The sequence below is a fragment of the Tasmannia lanceolata genome, unplaced genomic scaffold, assembly GCF_043159265.1.
Source record: "Tasmannia lanceolata isolate RefF3 unplaced genomic scaffold, GAP_Taslan_0.1 ptg000004l, whole genome shotgun sequence".
Taxonomy (NCBI): Eukaryota; Viridiplantae; Streptophyta; class Magnoliopsida; order Canellales; family Winteraceae; genus Tasmannia; species Tasmannia lanceolata.
In genome coordinates, this window is record NW_027518681.1 from 7,297,627 (window position 1) to 7,312,995 (window position 15,369).

Sequence of the window (15,369 nt, forward strand, 5' to 3'; positions counted from 1 at the left end):
GGGATGGCCCAATTCCCTGCACATCTCCATTGAGGCTCACTAATCCTTCTTTTTATATAGATTTGCAAAATAAACTAATTGAGAAACTACGATAATGGGGTGAGTGGTTTGCACTCTACCCAGAATTTATGTCCTGTTTTGCTATAGAAGATGTTTCATTTTAAGCTATATATTTCAATGGATGCTCCAAGTCTGTGTTTCCCTGTCTTGCATTTTTAAGTTGGACTTGACACTTAAAAACTGGCCATTGGGTTGTTTGTTTACAGGGTTATATAAGAGACGTTGAATTTGATCCCCGTCGTTGGACAGCTCCTGGACAGTGCTCTATCCATCCCCTCCCTTGTACTTGTGGTGTGGAAACTTCTGAAGTGCCTTTGGAAGACACATATGCGAGTGCATCAACTTCTATCGTGATAGGAAAAGCCTGTGATAGAGGCCATAGGTGGATGTGCTCCAAAACTATCGCAGATTGTGTTGAGGCACTAATTGGAGCTTATTATGTGGGCGGTGGCTTAAATGCGGCTCTTTCATTGTTGAAATGGCTGTCTATAGATGCTGAAGTAGAGCCACTATTGGTTGACCAAGCCATGAGTAGTGCCGCACTGTGGTCTCGTGTCCCACATTCTAAAGTTGAGGAGATCAAATCACTGGAGTCTAAACTTAATTATGAATTTTCGGTCAAGGGTCTTCTATTGGAAGCTGTAACGCATGCATCTCACCAAGAATTAGGAGCTTCCTATTGTTATCAGGTACCAAAATATAGTCAAGTGACTTCAATAATAGTTCTTTTTTTACAGTTCTCTATATCATGTAACAAAACATATATGACCTCCATATTTTCTACTTTTAATTGTTCCTTCTTGGAAAATTTCCAGCGGCTTGAATTTCTGGGTGACTCTGTACTGGACCTGCTTATCACAAACCATCTATTTCAAAGTCATACAAACATAGATCCAGGGGAGTTGACTGACTTGCGTTCAGCCTCCGTTAACAATGAAAATTTTGCTCGAGTCGCAGTAAAGCATAACTTTCAGAATCATCTTCAGCACGCTTCTGGATTTCTTTTAGAACAAATAGAAGAATACGTTAAGTATTCTGGAGAACTTCTTGACACACTGAAATCACCGCCATCACAAGGGGGGTCTAAAGGGCCCAAGGTAAGTCCTCGCTATTGTCAATTTACCTGTTCCTTGCGCTTGCGATGTGCACTGCATTCCTGGTATACCCTTGCTTTTTCCAAGATATATTATTAATCTATTTATAAATTTCTGCTAACATTTTCTATATCTTACGCTCTTCCCTGTTCTGGGCCATCACTTGGTCTGTGCACCATTTACTATATTTTAAACCATGATCCTCTAACCGGTCATTTTTCTGGTTCAGGTTCTTGGAGACATTGTTGAAAGTATTGCAGGGGCAATATTAATTGATAGTCGACTTGATCTCAGTACTGTTTGGGGAAAATTTAAACCAGTACTTTCTCCTATTGTAACACCCGAGGAACTTGATTTGCCTCCCTTTCGTGAATTAAATGAGTTGTGTAGTCATCACGGGTACTTCATAAGCGTGAAGTGTACAAGTGTGGAACAAGACGTAGTTGTTGAGCTTGGGGTACAGCTTAAGGATGTCTTGTTGGTAAGAAAGGGACGTGATAGGAAGCAAAAGGCTGCAAAGGGACAAGCAGCGCTCCTTTTGTTGAAAGACCTTGAGGTTAGTTGATGCTCCTTTCATGTATGTCTTTATACTTTTTCCTGTTTAGTTTATTCAGATACCAAAATTGCTTTATCCAGTATTCATTGACTCCCTGTTTTCATGGAAACTAACTATATAAGCTAAAAACCATAAATTTATTTAGCATTACTTCTTAATCCTTGAACCTTCAAAGGAACCTCTAAAGATTTCCTTGACAACTAGCTGATGCAATTAAACTACTAGAAATCCACCAATTTTTGAACACTCACCGGAGAGTTGAACAATAGCACAAACAATATAAAGGATTTTAACAAACAATGCTACCTATTGGCTATTGGCATCACTGACTCCACATAAGCCGTGGTCCGAGCTCTCTGTCGGGGTTTGACCATTTTCATTAATTAGATGGATGACAGATTGTTAGTAAAAGAAAACGAGGTTAAAGAGAGGTGGAGAAGTTACTTCGATAAGTTGTTTAATGGAGAACCCATAGCGAATTTGGGAGAACTTAATAACGCTTTTGATGATACAAATCGGAGGTTTGTTCATAGAATCTGAACATCAAAGGTACGAGTAGCTATGAAAAATATGAAATTAGGTAAGGGTATGGAGCCTGACGGTATTCCTATTGAGACTTGGAGATGCTTGGGTGATGTTGGTTTGTAGATTATTTAACAATATTTTGAATACTAAGAAGATGCCCGATGAGTGGAGGAAGAGTACATTAGTACATGTTTATAAGAATAAAAGGGATATTCAGAGTTGCACCAATTACCAAGAAATTAAGCTAATGAGTCACACCATGAAGCTTTGGAAGAGGTTAATTAAGCATAGACTAAGAAAAGAGACTAGGGTGTCAGAGAATCAGATTGGCTTCATGCCCGGACGATCGACTATGGAAGCTATCTTCTTGATTAGGTGGTTAATGGAGAGATTTAGAGAAAATAAAAAAGACCTTCATATGGTTTTCATTGATTTGGAGAAAGTGTATGATATGGTTCCTGGGAGTGTTATGTGGTGGGTCCTTGAAAGGAAAAAAGTCCCTACTAAATATATTGATGTGATTAAGGATATGTACGATGGAGCAGTAACCAGTGTCAGAACTATGAATGGCATGTCTAGTGAGTTTCCAATTACAATAGGACTGCATCAAGGATCAGCTCTAAGCCCTTATCTTTTTACGCTAGCTATGGATAAACTTACGGAGGGTATCCAGGATGAGGTGACGTGGTGTATGTTATTTGCAGATGACATAGTATTAATTGACGAAACCAAAGCAAGAGTTAATGCTAAGTTAGAGTTATGGAGAACTACTTTGGAATTCAAAGGTTTTAGACTGAGTAGGATTAAGATAGAGAATATGGAGTTCAACTTTAGTAATGTAAGGAGGTGGGGGGGGCGAGGATGTAAATATGACTGGACAGGAAGTACCTAAGAGGGATATCTTTCGCAATCTTGGTTCAATCCTACATAAGGAAGGAGAGACTGAAGAGGATGTTTACCACAGAATAAGAGCAAGATGGTTGAAGTCGAAGCATGCTTCAGGAGTTCTGTGCGACCATAAAATACCTACAAAGTTGAGGGGAAAGTTTTATAAGACAGTTGATGTGAGGCCAACCATACTATACGGCTCAGAATGTTGGGCCACCAAGAAGCAACATGTGCATAAGATGAGTGTAGCGGAGATGCGAATGCTTAGATGGATGTGTTAGATAGAATTAAAAATGAAGACATCCGTAAAAAGGTGGATGCTCCGGTGAGAAGAAGTGACTCTTGCCAAGTTGATGGAGTAAAAAGAGGTAGGGGCAGACCGAAAACAACTTGGGTAGAAACTGTGAGGAAAGACTTGACGGCTAGGAACATAACAGAGAACACGACCTTGGATAGGAGAGAATGGAAGAAAATGAACCATGTAGACGAACCCAACTAGTGTTAGGATTAGACTTAGTCAATTTGAGCCGGGGTAGATTCTTTCACCTTCTTCATGAAAATTTTCTAAAGGATTCATTAGCCGACCCCAATTAGTTTGGGACAAAGGCGTAGTTGAGTTGAGTTGGGATGGATGGCTACTCGGAAATGAAAGTGATTCCTCTAACACCCTGTTGTGGGCCAAAAGGATTAGCAACGGTCCATGGAGGCATGCTAATTTCATTGATGAGATCAAAGATCCGTTCTTGAATAAAGTTTTTTCTTTCTCACTTATTCTAGAAGTGTCAACGATTTGGCCGATCTCCTTGCCAAATTGGGAGCATCTAGGGATTCAATTTTTGTGGGGCATTCTTTAAACCCCCCCTCCTCTGCTCTAAGTGCACTTGTAATTTTCTTTTAATAAATGGTATTTTTTTTAATTGTAGGCTTGTTCTTCCATGTTTCGCCTCTTGATTCAAATCAACTATCTTTGGAAAACTTTAAGCAATGATGTTACCGAATTCTAACGGTTACATTAACCAAGTATATAGCTAGGAAGTTCTTGATTTTGAGAGCTATTTTGCCAACAAAGCGATCACCCCCATTTAAGCGTTACTTTGCCAGACAATGATAAAAAAAAAGTATCATGTTTGCTTCTTTGTTCCTATCATATGAAATATCTCTCATCATTTTTAAAAAAGACACTCTAATATTTTGAATCTGATTTACGAAAGAATATTTTTCAGATTAGAACAAACCCCTCTACTTAGAGAAATAAAATTTATGGGAGGCATGAGATAATATCTTTTCTCCAACTCGATATGGGAACAATTTCTATTTCACGGGAACTATTTTCAAAATTTGTAATTGGAATCAAATCGAGCTTCATTGATGCAGTCACAAGAATGATTTTAAAACCCTAATAGCCCAATAATTGAATTTGAGTTGTCTATATTTAATGTGATTGTCAAACCCTAAAATCCTTTACGTTGCCTATGCTTTGCAGCTTGAGTTGCAATCGCTGTTGTTTTGCTCTAGTTTCTTGTGCACAAGCTCATGGATCTCCATGATACATTCTGCCAAGTCCTCTGCATCATCATTGACCTTTCGCGAATCAACAATGTTACTAGTCAGGAAGATTGTCTAATCAGTTCCTCCCATAGACTACCTCAAAAAGACACATCCCTCATTCGGCTGTCGAGAATGCTTCTAAGAAGACATTAAAAACTGCTTCTGAGAAGACTTCCAAAGTTATGCTTCACAAATTCTGTTTGTTAGTCCATCTTGGGGTGATATCCGTATTATATTGCAATTTTGTGCTCATCCTCCTCCACAAACTCCTCCAAAATTGACTAAGGAACTTTGTGTCCCAATTTGGAGTGATCGTCTTGCGTACCCCATTTAACGTTACCACCTCCCTTTTTTTATCTTGAAATTCATCTTTGTCTTCATTCACACTATGATCTAGTTGCCTTAAAGTTTTGTATCATTTGATATGAGTGTTGCAAGTAATTTTCTAGTAGAGATATTTCCTATAATTTCTTCTTCTCCCCTGAACTAATCTTCAGCTTTACTATGTGTTCTTGTCTTGCCTAGAGCTTCTCACACCATGTCGATGCATTCTTCCTTATTTTGATGCCTACAAACTCCACTTATGATCCTGAACATCCTTATAAATGGACACTAATTCCACGATGTTCAACCAGCCAATAAAATCTTTCGATTGTTGCTCCCCTCAAAATCTGGTGTCAACCTTCACATCAAACTCTCTAGGATCACTTTTCACGTAATGGGCCAATCTAGGGTTTCTTCCATTTCTTCTGGCTCAATACACAGGCATTGGTCAAAGAAAGGGTTATAATTCAAATCCTTTAAGGTGTAACTACTACGATTGTGCTACTGGATTCGTATCAATGAAGTCATCACCTAAGTTGCTATACTTGCCTTCGTGAATCTTTAATCTCTTCAAATCTTACCACTATCGGAGGGCTTTGACAAATACCTCTGCTTTGTGTTCTCCTAAAATTCATGAAAATTTTATTCCAGCTGAATCCTTGGTTCTGATGCCCACTAGTGCAGTCCCGGGACGGATTTTCAAAACCCTAACAGCTGAAAATAGTATTGTGCTCTCCCAAAAAGTATGAGTGGGCAAAATATAAGTGGAGGCCACGTGTTCGATAATGCCAACTATTTATCTGTTAGGCCTTGCTATTGATGGGCCACACACTAAAGTCCACTCCCATGAAATGATTATAAACTCTCCAATTTGTGGGGGCTTTCCCAATGAATGTAGGTCCTTATGTTTTTATTTTCTCACTGTCCATGTAATGGCCACAAATTTGACTTCCCCCCACTCAATGAAACCTCAATCAGTATGAGTCAATCTAGCCTTTGCAAGCCCTATTGAATTTGCTCCAATTGATCAATCCTTGCATGTGAATAATAGTTGCTTTCACTACCATCATGAGCCCTCAAACAATCTTCTGGATTGAGCCTGACCCTGGTATTAATTTGATGCTAAAAACCTACTAGAGGAGTCCACCAACAGTAGAATAACTTGCTCGAGAATTGAACAATCACACAAAATATCCAATTGATCTCCACCAACAATGTTGAATATAGATTAAACCTCAACAAATTTGATTGAAGCAGGGTAAAACATCAAAATTAAAAGGAAGATCTTTTAATTGTTCATTAACCTTCTAAAAAAGTACATCATATATAAGCCCAAAACACCATTAAACCTTACTTTAATCCTAACCATTCGTATAGGATCAATTTCAACCATCACATCAACCTTGTAAAGCTTATTTTCTATTTTAGAGCAGCCAAAAATATTGAATGCTTAAATATTGTCCAAGAAAACCTAGAACACATGCTTCTAAAACTATGAAGGAAAAAATATTTTAAGATGGGCATTGTTTTCGTTAAGGAAAATGATCACGTACAACATGGACCTACCAAAATGTGTGGTGTGATCGGGTCCATTAATATTGTTGGCCTTCACAAATCTAACCTATTATCCCCCTGACCCCACTCTCATCAAATGTTTCTAGACCTCTGATCTAGAATGATGAAAAAACTTCCTTACGAAATATGCGCCACCCCCCCCTTCCTTCAAAAGAAAAAAAAAAACTCCTCTATCTGTTCAATGAGGTATTTGTTCAGAGTCAAAACTGGACCCACTTGGTCGCCTTGTGATGGCCCATCAGATCAACAATTCTTATCACCAAGAAAATGTGCCACTTGTGCACTGTGTCATGGTGGTTTTCGTTCATCAACACGAGATCGTCTTGCTAGTCAATCTCAACTATTCCCCTATTACAGGTTTCTTTTCCCAGCCCAAATGTACCATTTTCTCAACTTTTAACTTTCCAAATTATAAAGACTCCAAGTTTTGACGAAAACTCTATTCATGTTTACTTTTCACAGGGCCCACCAAACCTACTTAAACTTTATCCAAAAATGAAATAAAAATCATCATAATGACAACTTCCAGGTTCCACGACAAACAAACTATTGACATTAACATTAGGTTTCAGTCACATATGGACCCACATTTTGATCTCATACAACCATTTTCATTGTCTGGAATCATCTTTGCTAGATTATGGGCTTCTTCATGAACTTTGCTTTCTTCCTATGCTTAGGCCTCAAAAATTTTGAACTTATAATTTTGTGATGAGACCCAGTCTAGTGTATGGGAACACACTGCTTTTGAAATCTTGTTAACATTGCATAGAATGTTATGTAACAGGAAAGAGGGCTTTCACACTCCCGATATGTATCGAGGAAACAGTATGAACACAAAGCGCTTGATGATTCTGTTTTCTCAAAGTTGGATACCAAAATCACTTTGACACAAGAAGATAGTGTGAGTAAAGAACCCAAGTCATCCAAAAAGCAAAAGATGACAGAAAGCATGCGTGCGAGGGCATCATCTGCAGATATTTCCTATTCGGAGTGTCATAATCTTGATGATTCCCCCAAGAAAGAATGTAGCCCCTCTCTCACTGCACCAGGTACGTGTCACTTATGCTTGATTTTGAATTGGATCTAACATGCTCTGGGTTTCACTTTCCAACGGTAATGTTTTGATTATATTTTTGAATTCTGTATGAATTACAAATTCCCATTATTTTAAGCTCAGATAGCATATATTTACATGTGCAATATTTACGTGTTCATGCAGACGTTGAGTAAAAGAGAACTCATTAACTACTTGTTCTTGGATTGTCTCCTAGTGTTTTTTTTGTTAGTTTTCTTATTATGTCTCTTGAATGATGATGGAATAGTATCACTGAAAATTGAAGAGGTTTTTGTTGGCAGTCAATGTATCACTTAGCACAAAGAAAGGAGGCCCGCGGACAACTCTATATGGCCTCTGTAAAAAACTCCAATGGCCCATGCCAAAGTTCCATTCAACAGAAGAAATAGCAAGGTTAGAATGATGACTTAAAGGAAACAATTCTATAAATATGATCAATGATTTTTTTTTTTTCTTAATTGGGCTCGTCTTTCCACAGGTCACCAGTAGTAGTGAGTGAGGGTCCTGAGAAAAAAGTTGGATTCAACATTTTTACATCAAAGATTACATTGCATATACCCAATTGCGGTGTTATTGAACTCGGAGGCGAACCGAAAATGGACAAGAAAAGTTCACAAGATTCTGCGGCACTGGTTTTGCTTCATGAACTTGCAAAACAGGGAAGATGCGTTATTTTGGACTAACTTTTCATTATTTCTTTATGAGCTATTTATACTCTTACACCCAATAGACCAGAAGAAGCCAGCCATGGGAGGGGAGTTTTTGTTCTGCCTCCATTACCATCTCTTCATATAGAGAAAATCAAAATTTGAGGCTGGTTTGGTCTGAACTGTTCCTGTCATATGAGATGTAAAGATAGCTCAATATATTGCAAACAATAAACATCATTTGCTCAATATATATAATTATTTGCATTCAAGATGCAGTTATTCACTAAAACATGAATTTGTTTTCTGTACATATTTATTATTATAAGATTCATGTATTTAGATTGCAAGAACATTTTTTATTCCATCTGTGCTTAGAATATCTCCATCCCCCTAGATTTCAATTATGTGATCTTAATTTCCCCAATTGCCCTCCCTCATGCGTCTGGACTCTTTAATGTCTGAAAAGCTAAATTATCTTTTTTGCAACACTTGAAAATATGCAAGTAATAAAACCATTATGCTCTGTTTGGTTGCCGGGTTTTTTTTGTTCCCGGGAGTTATGTGGGAGAAAAAAATACCCTGGGAGATAGGTGGGAAAAAAAAAGTCCTGGAAGTATCCTGGTAAAATAAAAATCCCATGTTTGGTTATGTGGGAGAAAAAAATACCCTGGGAGATATGGTGGGAGAAAAAAAAACCTTTGTTTGGTTGCTTGAACTGTTGGGTAGAAAAAAATTCTTCTCAAGCTTATTTTTGGTTCCTGAGTTTATTTTGGTTCCTGGGGTTATCTTGGGATGGGATGAAAAGGCAATCATTACAAAAGTGGGATTAAAAAATTCACCCCACAAGTAATCATTACAAGAGTGGGATTAAAATAAACCTAGTGCTAAAAGGCAACCAAACATGGGATGGGACCAAAATTTAACTTACTCTCCCACAAAACTCCCAGGCACAAAAAAAACCCGGCAACCAAACAGAGCATTAGGGGCATATATGAAGCCTAAGAAAAAGAGAAATAGTATCTGCAGTCCTTTGTAGCCTTGTCTTAATAGGATCCAAAACCTACTGACTTCAACAGAAAGCACCTTCCAACTGAGATATAGTTGGAAGAGGAAGAGAACAAAAGATAAAGAAGAAGAAGAAAATGAGGAGCAAGAAGTAGTAGTACACGCAAGCCTGGTGCCTTTTACTAAAGAACACCGTGTGCTCACCACTCTAAGTCAAGGTTGTGATCATACCCACACAAATGCAATGGATCCCATCTGAAGCTACGTACGCTTTGCCTTGAGTAATACTATGATGGGTGACCCCTTGGGAAGTCCCCGTGTTGTTCCCTTGTCACTTTTAGTGTTCAGCTTCTAGCTCAATTGGAGAAGACTTTAGACATCGTTCTTTAACCTTGAGGTTGCAGGTTCAATCCTAGCTTACCAAGTAAAAAAAAGAAAGAAGGAGAAGAGAAGAAGAAATTGTTTTCATTGAAAAAATGTGTTTAATAAAAAAATCATATTCAATCAGCAACAAATTGAATTAAATTGATCAAAATTGGTTTAAATCAACAAAAAAGAGTCATATCAGAAATTTTTGGTGTAAATCGGGTGAAAATAAGCAAAAAAAAAAAACCTAAATCTTGTTGATTTAAACCAATTTTTACTGATTTAAATTGAAAATTTTCCAATTTTTTACCGAATTAAAACAAAAATTTTACCCTGTTTAATTCATTTTTATAACTACTTTTCTAATTAGGAACTGATTTTGATCAATTTAACTTAATTTTTTTATTATTTATCTCGGATTTTATTGATTTTATCCAATTTTTTCTGATTTTATGCTGATATTTTTTGTACCTGTTTTTCAATTTGAAGCCTTTTTTTTTTTGCCAATTCAGCCTAATTTTTACTGGTTTTTATTAATTTTTATCGATTTTTGTGATTTTTATCGGACATGAGAATATTTACAACGGACCTGTACTTTTTAATAACTGCACAAACTTAGCTTTGTCTTTTTTTAATTGGCTTATGAGAGCATTTGGCAGTTGGCAGGCTGTTTCAATAATAAAAGACGAGATGAGTTATTGTACTTACCAAAACATGGTAGTGCCAATATCAGCAGCCTTATCATAATTGTCAATATATCCCATTGTGAATGGATAGAATCACTGAAAACAGAGAGAAAGATAGAGAGGACTGAGAGCAAAGAGAAAAGAGAAAAATGTCAATTTATCCGTCATTGATCCCATCAAGGGTCTTTCCTTCTACTACTCAGAATCCAAAGCTGAATCACAACAAAAATGGTGTAGGTTTAGTGGTGGAATGTTCTTCAAGGCCTCAAAAGAAAGCAACATCACACCACATGAAGACTAGGCCTAGAAAGAGTCAGCCTTGGGATATAAAGCGTAGGCCTACTGTTTATGCACCCCTCCCTATCCTCCCACCTGATTGGACTCTCATCCAACGTGGTGAGGACCCCACCTTTGATTCTCTTGTTGCTGTTGATGATCAAGAGGGGATTGAAACTGGGTCTGATTCTGTTCCATAAGAATTGCTTTCTTTTTGTGGGTTTTGTGTTTCGTTCATGTTTTGCTAGTTTTGATGGGTTTATGAATCTGTTCATGGTCACTTAATGGGGTTATTTGATGTTTTGGTATCTGGGTTTTATGTTAGATTTTGTTTTGTATGGTTGTTTCTTGCTAGTTTAGTATACCGGGTCCTTAAAGTTCACGTATATCAACTGTTTGATGAAATGCCGCAGCCAGTGACTGGATGGGAATAGCCAGCTTTTAGGCTTCTCGTGCACTTTCCAATGGTAATTACTAACATTATACAATCTTTAGTTCTCTCAAGTGGTAGGGTTATTCTAATTTTAGTGATGGAAGAACAAGTTGCCATTTTGAGGGATTTTATCCGAAGCTCAAAAGATGATATAAGTTGGGGGTACATGATCAGTTCAGAGAGGTGTATGCAAGCCTAAACAAGAAAGGACTTTCTTTGTGTTTCTTTTCTGTGGGTTTTGTGTTGGTTCTTGTGTTGCTAATTTTGATGATTTGATGAATCCCTTGGTAGACAGTTAATGGGTTGTTTGATGTTTTGGTATCTGGTTTTATCTTGGATCTTGTGTTTTATGGTTGTTCATCGCTGGTTTAATATACCGAGTCTTTAGAGTTCACGTATATCAACTGTTTGATGAAGTGCCACAGCCAGTGACTGGATGGAAATAGCCAGCTTTTAGGCTTCTCATGCACTTTCCAATAGTAATTTGCTAACATTATACAATCTTTACTTCTTAGGTATCTCAATCGGTAGGGTTATTCCAATTTTTGTGGTGGAAGAACAAGTTCCCATTTTCAGGAATTTCATCCGAAACTCCTTAGTCTTGAAATAGATTGCTTGGGCATGGAATCGCAGGAAAGATAGGTGATTTTTAGAATGGAGAAGAAGTTTCTCCAAGATTTCTTAGTTGCTGGTATTTAATCTCAAAATCACCAAGGAAATTTTAATGATCCTGGCAGTAATAGAAGCAATTAAATGGTTTTGCATCTGGTTGGGCTATATTTTAACCAATTAAGGCTAGAGAGGCCATTGTCTTTCGTCTTGAGTGGCTCTTGGTGAGGATTCTTCCACTTTGCTATAATTAGCCATGGGAGGAGTATTTCTTACTGATGAAATGTTGGTATTTTGTGGTGGGGAGATTATTGAGTAAAGGTAGGCGAGGTGTAAGAGGAGGGCACCTTGGAAATTCCCTTGGTTGCACTTGCTATTTTTTCACTTTTGGTGTGATGGAGAAAAATAGGCTATGGATATTGCATACTTAATTTCTGCTTTTAAGCTTTCTGATCACTTTGGTTTGTATCTCTCTCTCCCAGAGAAGAGAGAAAGACTCATGGGGAGTCGATTTATCACTCCCCGAAATTTATAATCTCTAATAACATATTTTGCTCATACTATGAGCCAACATTGTCCCTGTGTTGATAAATGTCTACTCTCCTTTGTATTTTTTAATATCTAATATATACCCTCTTATTTTTAGTACTTACTACAAAAATTCAGTGATACGAGATATAAAAGGGCATCTTCTTAGGATGCAAAAAAATGTTCATCACGAACTTCAATGGAATATGTTGTGGTGGTCGCAGCAACCATGGACCCTAGCATGGCAAAGACAATAACACTAATGGCAGATGTAGGCTGGGCAACAACAGCACCATAATGCCACCTAGTAGTGACAATAGTGGGCAGGGCAGGAAGAACTAGTTAGATAAGTGTCATGTGGCAAAGGATGTAAGATTCTAGTACTTATATAAAATGAGAACACCACCTCAACAACTCAACTAAGCCTTTGTCCCAAACTAGTTAGGGATAAAATGAGAACACCAACAATATTAATTAATAGAGCGACTGTATTTTCTTATTGGAGGGAAGTGATCAACCATGTTAACATTGAAGTTGTAGGTTCAATCCCAACTTACCTACCAAAAATTAATAATGTATATTAGGGGAACGATAAATCGACCCCCATATATCTTAAATCGACTGTCTTTTTAAAATAGACCATCGGTTAATTTATATGTTTTAGCCACATCTGAGTCCCTACAAATGAAAAACAAGGATCAAGTAGTTCATACATCTAAGGCCCTGTTTGTTTTGGATTTTGAGAATCGATTTTTGAGTCTAAAACTGATTGTTGGACTCAAAATTGAATTCATTTTGAGTCCAATAATCAGTTAGAACTCGAAATTGATTCTCAAAATCCAAAACGAGAAGGGCCAAAGAGAATCAATGTTGAACTATCTAGATCTATTCATAAGCCTTAATTGTAGAATTTTCTTTTTAATGGTAAGCCTTAATTGTAGAATGAAACTGGATTTTTCCACAATACATTCTTTCTTTTATATTCAATGTTTATTTTTTATGGCATTTTGATCCCTAAATTGGATGAAAATGTGTACTCAAATCGGATAAATATGAATTCATGAAAGAGTTTAATTCGGGTAACCAGCCCATGCTGTGCTGGGTACCTGACATGTTCTTAAATTTTTACTTGGGTTGGGCTTGGATACACACTCTTAAACTCGCCTTTTGTTTGAGGGTTCGGTTTTAAAACTTTGGACATGGGCTTTCCTCATTGTGCTGGGTACCTGATATGTTTAAATTTGACTTGGGTTGGGCTTGGACACATACTCTTAGACTCGCCTTTTCTTTGAGGGTTCGTTTATAAAACTTTGAACATGGGCTTTCTTCATGTATACAGTATACAGTATACCTACCCAAGAATACAATATCCTACTCGGGTGTGTTTGGTTGCACAAAAGCGGGGATGGCTCTGGGGTTTTGTTTGGCATTTGGGTACCACATCAGCAAAGTCCCAAGTTTGGTTGCCAATATATCATTGACATCCTAGGAGACTCCAAGTGATGTCTTTGGCTAATAATTGCATGTCTGGTGATGTGGTGCCAGTCCCCTCCCTAGGATATCCAAGCCAAAAAAGGGGAAATTTTGCATCTCTCTCTCTCTCTCTCTCTCTCTCTCTCTCTCTCTCTCTCACACACACACACACACACACTATATTCTCCCTCTATATTGGTAATGACACCCCCTACTACTACTCTATGAGGGTGACAACGAAACACTACTTACCACTATTCTCCAAGATAAGTTCCAGGCAATTCCAATGCTTCTCTCCTCCCTGTTGACAACTTATTCCACTACTCTCCAAGTCTATGGTAAACATGGATGTGGGTAATAGAGGCAGGAAATTGCACTATTAGACATTCATATTATGGTGATAAAGGATCGAAAGCAGGAGTTCTTTTCCTTAATGGTGAAACCTATGCGACGTAGGGCTGAATCTCAGTGGATCGTGACAGCAAGGCCACTCTACAAGTTACAATACCCTGTCGCGTATTCAAGTCGTTTGCAAAGCAGGAGTTTTTATCCTCAATAAATTGAAAAAAACAACATACTCTAATTATTATGGGAAAATGTCCTCTTTGGATCATGTAAGTTGAATTTTATCACAGCATCAACTTTGGCCTTAAGCAATTTAGCTGATATTTCAATCATAGAGAGTGTCTAGTGGAAGCTTAGAACTGTATCACTGCTACCTCAGTCAAATGCGTGGTTATAGAGGCAATGGTCTTATTTCTGAGACTGCAAATTGTAGTTTGTGGAGAGGGAATTCTTAAATGCGCATTTCACCGCTCAATTTTTAGGAGAGAACAGCCACCTCAGAGGAATTAAATGAATTAGGAAAAAAATTTGCTACGAGGTGGCTGTGCTCTTCTGAAAAAGTGAGCAGGGAAATGGTTTTCTGTGAGATTGCCTAGCAAATCCCTCCAAATAACATTCCACCAATGTTAGTCTACATCTACTTCTTTGTAGAAATTTCCATCTCATAGATCCAAGCTGGTATTTTGATTGTTTCTCATCAAAATAGTTTCTTGCTACGTTTGGAAACGCAGATTTTAGAATCTTGAATTTCCTCAAAATTCTGGATAGGAGACGAGTAGACCGTCCTTCGTTTTCTGATTTCTCGGCCTTCTTTCCATCGAGCGAGAGAGTAGGAGATCATCCCGAGCTTCCAGGTTTTAGAAATCTCAGGATGGGGGAGAGATTTCAAAAACCTGGATTTCTAACTTAAATTCCAGGATCATGGATTGTAAAATCCAGAATTTCACACTGCTTTCAAACTAAATCTTGGATTCTAGAATCCAAACAGCCCCTAAGAAAAAAAAAAGAAGAGAAAAAAATCATAAGGTTTTCTCAATGTTTTATGCTGGTATGCACTTGTGGGGGAGGGCTAGCTTCAAAGCCTCAAGGGCCTACAAATGCATGGATTGAAGCATAAATGGTCAATAGATTTACATTCACCAGGCAAAAGTTTATTGATGGATGGTTAAGCTCTTTTAATATGTACACAAACATAGTTTTACCATGGACATGTGATGACTAACCGAACCTGACATGAGATCTCAGCCACTGATTTCCATAAGGAAATAATATTCCCACCCCCTTCACAGCAATTTCACCCATTTCTTTGAAAACCATTTCATTTTCAGGAAAAATACAAACAAAAACAAG

The 15,369-nt window shown here is 37.7% G+C and overlaps 1 protein-coding gene across 1 annotated transcript in view; it reads left to right on the top strand.

The window, feature by feature from the left end:
* DCL3 (dicer-like 3) overlaps positions 1–8,587 on the top strand; it is a 53,939-nt gene extending 45,352 nt beyond the window's left edge. Inside the window, exons 20-25 of the mRNA XM_077377865.1 lie at positions 267–749; positions 876–1,157; positions 1,384–1,710; positions 7,358–7,622; positions 7,930–8,041; positions 8,127–8,587. Of these exons, the coding sequence (XP_077233980.1) occupies positions 267–749; positions 876–1,157; positions 1,384–1,710; positions 7,358–7,622; positions 7,930–8,041; positions 8,127–8,331 (1,674 nt within the window). The 3' untranslated portion in view covers positions 8,332–8,587. The remainder of the gene's footprint in view (positions 1–266; positions 750–875; positions 1,158–1,383; positions 1,711–7,357; positions 7,623–7,929; positions 8,042–8,126) is intronic.
* The last annotated feature ends 6,782 nt before the right edge of the window (positions 8,588–15,369 follow it).